Raw genomic sequence first — 10227 nt, forward strand, 5'->3', positions numbered from 1 at the left:
TCTGGTATTTCAAAAAGAGCCCTTATTGCTTGGGAGCATATTTGTCTGCCTAAGTCAGCTGGTGGGTGGAATGTAATAAATTTGAAGTGTTGGAACCAAGCTGCGCTTAGTAAACATTTTTGGAACTTGGCCAATAAGAAAGATGTCTTACGGGTGAAGTGGGTTCACGAATACTACATAAAAGGGAGGAATATACTACTCATGGAGGCACCACCACAAGCTTCATGGGTAGTGAAAAAGGTTTTTGATGCATCAAAGACCTTTTCAAATGTCAATGGTAATGTTTTTCAGCAAAACCACTTCTCTCTTAAGCGAATGTATAACGATTTAAGAGGTGATTTTTCCAAGGTTAGTTGGAGGAAAATGACATGTAATAACCCTGCTCCTCCAAAATGTTTGTTTGTTACTTGGCTGGCGATACATGGTAGATTACCAACTTGTGATAGGTTGAGTAAATTTGAGATACAATGTGCCCAAGTGTGCACTTTGTGCAAAAAAGAGAATGAAACTCATTCTCATCTTTTCTTCACTTGTGAGTTTTCTAAGATTGTTTGGAAAGGTGCAACGCAATGGAGTAACATGAACACTAATGCTAGTAATTGACAGGATGTGATGCAATATATTGAAATTCAATGCAACAGGAAAAACGCTACACATCAAGTGAGTAAAATGATGTTGAGTGTAACCCAATATATGATTTGGAAAGAAAGGAATGCCAAAATATTTCAGAAAATTCATCAGTCAGCTCCGAAGCTTCTTCGCCAAATCAAAGAGATTGTCTACATTAGAGGTTTGAAAACCAATCAGATGAAGAACCTAGTGTTAAGATTGTGAGGTTGTGGCCTTTTTTGGGCTTGTACGAGCTTAGCTCTTGTTTCCTTTGTTGTTGTGGTTCTTGTTGCCATGTAGTTTGTAATAACTGTTTTTGGTTTAATGAAAGTTATCTCTATTTACCAAAAAAAAAAAAGTGCAATACACCGTATAATTTGACGTGTCATGGATTAAATACACAACTTCATCAAAAAAAGTCATTCTCATGACTTCATCATAGAATTTTTCTTATTTTTTTCACATGTTCAAGGAAGAAAATAAATGCACAAATAAGCGTGTTGCTTGGAGTTATAAGCTTGATTTTCATTGGTGGAATACCCTCCCATCATTTATTAGGAGTTTATTTTTTCGGTAATAGGTTTGATTTACCTGAATTTTATTTTAAATGATTTTTCATGGGTTTGGTTTAAACCCTCCCTGTGCCGTAATCCTTTCTTTCTAATATCAATGTAAGGGGCGTTGCAAATGATTGTTAGGAACAAATGTTGACCTAGTTTGGATTTTAATTTTCTATTGTGATATTTTGCATGCCTTATTTCTTTGTTAAAAAATATCTGATATGGAACTCATTAAGGGCAAGAGCAAATTTTAATGCTTCAAACATGTTTAACGATATTACATGAATTACTATATAGCAACTGCGAGCAAGAAGTCTCACATTTCTTGAAAAAAATGAGCATTGGGTAATATATAAGAGAGAAAATTCATATACATAACGTCTTAATATTTTGAATGAAGATATATTGTCTTAGTCACTCATGTGATTGCTCAAAGCCCAACATGATGACCCCCCAAACCCCCATGACCCAACTATGGCATCAGGGTTGAAGGTTCAACTAAATGGACCTACTATATTGTCGAGAGTCTTCCTGACAATGGTTGGACGACACTTTCCGTTGAGTGCAACCAAACTTCCGCTTGAGGGGGAGCATAACCAAACAAATAGAATGAACTCACACTTGAGGGGGAGATTGTTGTGTAGAATGTGACTTAGAGATCTCACATTGCTTTATGTTGGGTATTAAGCAATCACACAAGTGTAATTGAACACCACATCTTAACCAAAAAACTGGGGTCATTAGGTAATTTAGGTTTATGGGTCATCTCAATTATATACCAACAATCTCCCCTCAAGTGTGAGTTCATCATTCATCTGGGTATGCTCCCCCTCATATGGAAGTTTTCTCAACCTTGCTCAAATGTCACTAGTCAGTCATGAGGGGGTCTGTTGATCATTCACATTAGATGCAGAGTAATCATAAAAGTGACTGGACACCACCATATCTTTATCGAAAATTTAAAACATTTAATTTATGGGGTCATCTCACTTATTTAGTGTTCAACGTTCATTTTTCATCTAATACATAATCACGGTTGATATACCAACAATCTTCATCTCAATAGTGAATCTATTCACTCTATGGATTCTCCCACTTGTAAGGTGTTCACCATTCACTTCTTATCTAGTTACTCACACTTGAAATACCAATAATATAGTACCTGCCAATAAGATTCTTATGTCAACAAGGAAATCTAGTTAGCTTCCATTGTTATTCTCTTCAATCCTTATTATAACAAACAATTCACTTTTTAGATTTATTGAAAAACTGATGTATTTTATCTATAATCCAGATCAAATATATCATTTCTTCAATAAATTTAAAAAATAAATTGTTTCTTATAATAAAAACTGGATAAAGTATACAATTATCTTGGATAATGAAACATAAAAGTAAAGAGAAATAAAAATGTGTAACAAAAATAAAAATAAAAAGAGAAATAAAAATGTTACTTTCATCACTACCGACATGAGAAATGAAATGGTTACGTTGGTAGCGGAACCATAAATCAATTTGAAGAATGGCTATGTACTCTATATTCTTACGTCTTATACCTAATCAACCTTTTGCTTAAAGTAAAGAATCACCTTTCTCTAGAACTAGAAAGAATGAATTTGACAATATAGGAATGAATGAAAAAGAAAAAGTTGCTCATATTCTAGATATAAAAAACAAAGATAATAATTAAAGGGTCTCCTTGCGAAATACTATTATCTTTATATGATATGATGATTATTATAGTAACAAATTTAAAGTAGACTTGATTTATTATATGCAATAATTAATGAAATAAAGTATCATAAAGTGGCTAGTGCAATAATGATTCAAAAGAAACCTGATGACTAAAGTCGACTTAATTTAATAATAATTGATGCACATAATCATGGTGGCGTTTAGCCTGGGAACGCCTAGTTCTTTCCCATGATGGGAAAATGAGATTTTGCAGCACACGTGTTTGTTGCCAACCGGTTGTGGCCAAACAAAAAAAATCATGAGTTTGCATTTTTTAATGTCAAACAGTATCTTTACTAGTGTACCTCTCTATTCTCTCATAACAACACAAACTACCCCTCACCCTTTTGTATAACTTCTTTCCAATACATCTGAAGAAACGGATAATACTTGGTCATCAATCATTTATGTTCATGGTTTTGGTTAAAAAACATAACATAACAAAACCCACGGAAGAACGGAAGAAGCTTTTTGAGTAAACTCTTCAACTATAGTTTCAAGGAAAACTTCAGATGTGAAACCCATCATATAAGAAATTTTTCGAATTTGGTTAGAGATTGCTATAGCATCAGCAAAAACCCATCAGACCTGCCACAAATTTCGTCTGGAAAACCACAACCACAAACAAATGTTCATATCTGGAAAACTCCTCTTGAAAAAGATCTGAATGCCATTTTTTTCCATAATTATTTTAGTTCAATTTGTCACAACTTACTTTCCATCTTTAACTTCTGTTCATAGTTTCTAAAATCATATGATGTGTGAATCATAAAAGGAAATTTAATTCTAAACCCACAACCAAAAAAGACAAAGTAGAAGAGATGGAAGAATTATTTTGTTTTCAACTAGCAATTGCAGAAAAATATGAAGAAGCATGCATATATCTTAAAACTTGGAGAAGAAAAATATGAACTCTTGTTGTTGCCTTGAATTGCAGAACGTGATATTTTGATTGAGAATATTGGAGTACTGAAGCCAAAAGCCCATGATTTACAATCAAAAATAAATAAATCAAACAAATGAGAAATTGTTATTTAATTCTGTGGGTGGGGTCTACTGCTTTAGTTCACAATACCCAGCAATAAGTTACAACAATTACCAGGTCACAAATCTAAGCCATCCAAATAAAAAACTATTAAATCTATGGTTGTGGTTCAACTTTCCCATGATGGGAAAGAACTTCCCTTTCCCATGCTAAACTCCACCCATAATCATGTCTGCTACAAGACATAACAATTTGGCCAAACTGCATTTGCTGTTTGGGTCCTACCAAGTACAACACTCTTGGAAACTTCAAGGATGGAACTGAATTTGTTTGGTTCAATTATGAAGCACCCAACTTTCTACAACCATATTCATATGCTTGTTCAAAACAAAATTAACGATTGTTCTCTCTTCCTATAACTGGTGAGACCATGATATGATTGATATCAAACTTATATAATACTGTAAAGGGTAACAAATGAGTATCTTGAAATTTATTTAACTCTTCGGTTTTATAGTTGAGTCGGCTACGTTGATGTCACAGTGAGAAACGTCTCGCTCGTAACAACAATCATGACTGTGAGTTTCTACTTTCGAGGGACAACATTGATCATCGTTGATATTTTGAGTAATTTTTAAGTGTTAAGCCATTGTAGATTATCTATCAAAGTCATCCAATATTCGGTGCAAGCATGTCTCATTTTCTATGTGTGATTGGGAAAGGAAAAAAAAAACTATACAAAAACTAAATTCAAGGCAAAGAAGTAGAAAAGACCATGTCTGTTGATAGCTTTCACTGTTTCAATTTGTATAATTTTCATCTAAACAGTATTCAGAAAAATGAAAGAAATAACAATATTCTCACAAATCATATTTGTTTGTTACCTCTCCTAACAAATAATTAGCACTCCATCTATCTATACCTCAAACCCCATATAGGATTTATGTACAAACAGAAGATAGAGACGGAGAAGAAAAAATAGAAGTGAATTTTTAGAATGGATTTAGCTTCTTGGACAACTTTTACTGACCAACAAGGTTAATGTCAATCCCACTCATCCCTAGAATTAAGCATTGTTAAGCTAAGTTATGTACTCATGCACTCACCTTTTGGCTTTGACCTGTGTTGTTTGGATCTGTGGCAATGATTGTGATCCGCCACTAAGTGCAGCAGCAGCGGATTCAACATGTGTAAGAAGATATTCATATATCTTCTTTCTCAACCGGTCAATTGTCTCTGCCGATATCTGACACGATTCTCCTTCGTCCTTGCTAACCCCTATCTCGTCTAACCAATCGTTTACGCTCTTCAGTTGAGTGAGCATACCTGCTATTTGGCCATTATCTGACAAGGTAGTGTCGCCATCGCTGTCCAAGAATCTTTCAACAAATCCCAAAAACCAGTCTCGGGACTGTAACTCCAACATATCAGCCAAATCAACCACCTCATCGAGGCCATTTCCTCTAACCCACTCTGGTGGGGGTTGGATCAGCTGCTTGTGCCCATTTGCTGATCCATCGGTCGATTTGCGAGGAATGATGCCTTGTGAGACAAGCTTGGAACTCACTGTCGGACGGGTTTTTACACGAACTTTCGACGATGAATCTTCGCTTGAGTTGTGTAGGACTAACGCGGGTTGAATTCCCACAGAAGTCTTTTGATTTTGAGAATTACTCGAAGCTGGAAGCTTAGATGGTTGAGATTCTTTTGTAAAAACGGCAAAAGATGACAGATTGGTGGCTAAGGCTGCATGGACCCAGGAAGCGGCATGTTTTTGTCTGTCCGTTTTTAGTTTTAGTGCTTCTTCCACTTTGCTCTTTTCATGATCCAGAGACGAACCATCAATGGGTTTAGATAAAGATTCGGCAATTGTTCGGGTACTATTCAAGCTAGCATGAAGAGTTAAAAACTGCTCTACTGTTGGCTGTGGGTTATGTTCCTTCGCAGAATTAGTCAGCTCCGAATACATACTGCCAAAAACATCGCAAAAAAGTGTCAGCAACAACTTAGTATGTTGCACTGAATTGCAAATTCCAACATAATATTGCAAGTTTCATGTTTGGTCATAATGTCAAAATTGATTGTGCTTCAAAACCATGGTTTGATTAGAAATGATAAAAGTATATTTTGCATTAAGTAGAAAAATTTACACCAAGTTTTACATTGAACTTACTTTCAGAGTAAACACATCCAAATGTATACAATGCATCTGGGATTCAATTTTAACCAAACTCAATTCTAGTTCATTCAAAATCAAAGGTTGAAAAACGCTCACCCAAACACACATACTCCATCCAAATAGGTTAACCATGTTTACAGTTAAACCTGCAATCTTTATGTGTATTCAGCGTCTTACCATTGATAAAATTATAATGTATCAGCAACATTGTGATATGTCACATCTATCAAAACTTTCTTTTCAAATTTATCAGTCCATGGGCCAATTCTGATTATTAATTAACATGGATTGCATTCATATACATTGTTCTTCATTTATTATTCAAACATCTTGAATCAGTTTCTAAGACATCTCTGCCATGATTACAGGTAATTGTCGGTGGGTAAATTATGTAACTATATGTTACCTAGAGTTTGTTAACATGACTGGTTATCGGGTAAGGAAGAAAATGGCATGTCAAAATAGGACAAAATGGTGGAGTAACAAAACAGTTTAGGATTTATTCCACCAACCGAAATGCTTAAGTTTAAAAATTCTTTTCTGTATCATCTAACGAAAAAACGAATATCACAGAAGTGATAGAAAACATAATACATAGTAAAGTATCAAGAATAAGTTTTTGCATGGCAGTGATTCGCATCTCAAGTTAACCAAGTAAAAAATGGTGTTTTGCTTCAGTAGATGAAGAATTAACTTTGGAGAACTATATCAGAAACATATCTAATCTAGGTTTCAAATCGTATGCAGAGGACAATCTTGACCAAGTAAGACTTAAGATGAAGACCTAATCCAAACATTTCGGTAGACCTAAAAAATAATTTGAACTTAATTGCCTAAGGTTAATCTCATGAATAAATTCATACCTCAGACATTGTAATAAACTCTCGGCTGCTGCGGCTTCTTGCATAGCCTCAATTGCAGCCAGCTGCGCAGAATCTCTGTGCTTCATTACTTCCTGTCACAAATATGAACACAGAATAAGAATAAAATGAATAACGCCATAATATAACCTATCTAAATAATGCATCGATTGGGTTGGGTGAAGCTAATGTGCACAGAACAAAGAAAAAGAATATCCACCAGTGCAATCCAATCATATGAGACAACTTTATTCTACTAGCAGCATACTTATTATATATGTGATCGTGAGTCTAACATTAACCTTGTTAGAGTTGTTTTAATAAAACTCACGAAACACTTTTTCAAAAACTTACAAGTCACCTTTTTATAAGAAAAAACCTTCCTTTCTTTTCTATTACAACTGTCAATCAGCAAAAATATATGTATATATATTGCAGCCAAGAATCAAAGTACATAAGTGTAAAAAGCCACACAAGGATTTTGCAATTGAAACTACCTTTCCAAGCTTTGAAATAGACGACGGGAGTGAAGTCCACTGAACACTTGCATCTGTCACTTTTCTACTACTTAAAGAAACTTTGACCATGTTTCCAGGTAGTCCGTTGTTGGAAACTTCAGCCAATTTCTTACCAATTGAAGTCCTTTGCTTACTTGACTTCTCTTGTTCCTCTGAAGTCCCATTAGCAGTAACCTTCTTTATAGACATTTGAGGCTTTTGTTCTTCCTTAGAGGGTTTTACTGGTGCTTTAACCTCTCTAGACGGCAACTTTGCACTTGAAATGCTTCTCCTAGGAGTCTGCCAGACCATAAAATGATAGTAAGATGACTGTTTGAGTTTAATTGACTGAAAAGACAGGAAATTCAAACCTACACAACCAGAAGTTCTAAACTAACGAGCAGTGTAATTTTCACACACAAATTTGACATCAAATTTCAACACCATTTTAGACAGCTAACACTGTCCAAACATGGTTAATGAATATAACAATGTGTCACAGCCTAATAACCATTCACTGAACATAATTAACCACAATTTCTAACATCATTAACCATGATTTTGAGGTGTTTTAAAATACATGATATCCCATTATAACCATCCAAATTGTGTTCAAATATACATGATATCTTTTAACCACAATTTTTGTTCAAATATAAACATGAAAATCATGGGTAATGACATGCAAAATTGTTTGTTTTCTGTGGACGGTTAATGAGTTGTGACACCTTGGTATATTCATTAAGCATCCACTGAACGTAATTAACCACATATTTGAACTGCATTAATCATCTAAATTGTTGTGAAATTCAATATCAAATTTGTGTCAAAATATCATTTCTCAAACTAATAGCACAATATAAGTAGGACACGTAAAATTTGAAAAGGGAAAAGAATGAACAAAAAACTACCAAAGGAATTCACAATTGAACAAACAGTAAACATCATTAGTTGCTAAGAAGCATAAATGGTGAATAAAGCTTACCGAACTATGAACTTCAGCCTTAGAACCACCCTTGATTTTTGAAGAGTCTTTAGTCTTCACCTCCATATTCCCTTCCCAACTCTTTCTTAGAGCCTTAGCCCCAAAATCAAACCCTTGCACCAAATTTCTAATTGGATTTCCCATAACAATCTTTTTCCCACCCTTTCCTGCCTCAACCTTCTCCACTCCCTTACCACCAACCTTTGCCCTCTGCTGCTTAACACCATTAGCAAATTTCTCAAAAGAATTAGGCAATGAATAAACACTACTAGGCGAAGAAGGAATCGACCTCGAACCCACCGACCTCAATCTTGTTAATGATTGAGGTAATGTTTCCTTCTTCACATCAATCTTCAACGCCGGTTTCGCTTTCTGAGCCTGACTTTTACTACCTCCTCCAAAAATCCCATTTTTCTTCCCTAATGATTCCTCCTTAAAACTACCACCACCTAAACTTAATCTCCCTCTCTCAAATTTCTCCTTGAAACCAAACATACTCCTAGGATTCTCAGAACAAACAACATTGTTCTTATCTTTGTTACTTTTGTTCTTGTTTTTATCATTAACATCATTGTTATTATCAAGAAATGAAAGTGAATGTGTAGCAACAATATCCTCAGGTGTACCAACACAAGGATGTCTACCAGGAACAGGTTTAACACCCCTAATTACAGGAACAGGTGAACCAGCTTCAAAACGATCAACAAAAACAAACTGACCCAATTGAATTTTATCACTCAAAATCAAATCATCATGTTCATCAGGTAAAGAAACATAAGTAGCATGAGATGAATCAGAAACCTTAAGATAAAAACCTTGATTTGGAAAAAGTTCACCACCTGAAGCAAGTGCTGGAACAATGCTAACAACTTGTAACAGTGATGATCTGTGTTCACCACCTACCTTCACATCTGTGTTCATGTGTTGTAATAGCTTCAAAAGCACACCTGGAACAAGATTCGCCATTTTTTTGCTCCAAGAATTTCAATATGCACATCACTATAAAGAAAAATTCAATTTTTGAGGTAGCCCAGATGGATTTTCTTGTCACAAATCAAGGCTAAATCATAGGTTTTCCAAAAAGGTGATATTTTTTTCAGTTTCAGATTTTTCAGGTTTAGGTAGCAATTTTAATGTGATTTTTAAAATAGAGAAATAAAAACAACAAATAAGACACTAATCTTTTGTTGTTTATAAGACAATAATATAAAAAGGTAGAATATAATAATATATTAATTAATATTTAAACAAAATAATTAATAATTTTTTTCTAATCATAGCACTATTTCCTATTTTTTATTCAATGGTATTCAGTGGCTGGTAATTGTTAGTTTGGCACAGCTAAGGACATCTTGAGAAGGAAGGAGAAACCAACAACTTCAAAACGGTAGATAAAATAAACAATCAATCATAAAACCTTAGGCAAATGTCATTTTTTGTACCAATTCTAGAATGAAAAATAAGGGTAATGAATAAATCTCTTGGAAATTATTTGGTGTTGGTTTGTACTTTAAAACAACAATAAAAAATCAACTAAATGTGGTTGACATATATGGTTAGACTTTCCGCTTATATTTAATGTGACGGGTTTAACTTCCAAATTTTACAATATAACAAGGTTGATAGTCATTCTCACTTTAGATTGAGTATGTCTCTCCTAATATAAATTTTTTATTATAAAAGATTATAGAAACAAAATAAAATAAAATTAATAGTTTGTAGTATAGATGGAAAAAAAAAATAAAGGGATTGGACTAAATTAATTTGTGTAGAATGGAAGAAAAAAAAGTGTGAGTATTAATTGGTTGCTATATTTGT

The 10227-nt window shown here is 34.1% G+C and overlaps 1 protein-coding gene across 3 annotated transcripts; it reads right to left on the bottom strand.

Annotated features, from left to right (window-relative positions):
• Positions 1-2114: 2114 nt before the first annotated feature.
• Positions 2115-9575, bottom strand: LOC146951098 (protein CORTICAL MICROTUBULE DISORDERING 2-like). Of its 3 annotated transcripts, none has more exons than XM_085747059.1 (5): positions 8410-9575; positions 7425-7724; positions 6931-7022; positions 4995-5858; positions 2115-2331 (listed from the first exon to the last, which is right to left on the bottom strand). In XM_085747059.1, the coding sequence occupies exons 1-5, from the start codon at positions 9373-9375 to the stop codon at positions 2295-2297; spliced, it is 2259 nt and encodes a 752-aa protein (XP_085603185.1). In that variant the 5' UTR covers positions 9376-9575; the 3' UTR covers positions 2115-2294. The 3 variants fall into 3 exon arrangements, with proteins under 3 accessions (XP_085603185.1, XP_085603184.1, XP_085603186.1); XM_085747058.1 differs by having other exon boundaries at positions 2115-2345; XM_085747060.1 differs by lacking the exon at positions 2115-2331 and having other exon boundaries at positions 4653-5858.
• Positions 9576-10227: the final 652 nt, after the last annotated feature.

Source organism: Medicago sativa, chromosome 2 (genome assembly GCF_051527215.1).
Source record: "Medicago sativa cultivar Bolivia chromosome 2, Bolivia_mono, whole genome shotgun sequence".
Taxonomy (NCBI): domain Eukaryota; kingdom Viridiplantae; phylum Streptophyta; class Magnoliopsida; order Fabales; family Fabaceae; genus Medicago; species Medicago sativa.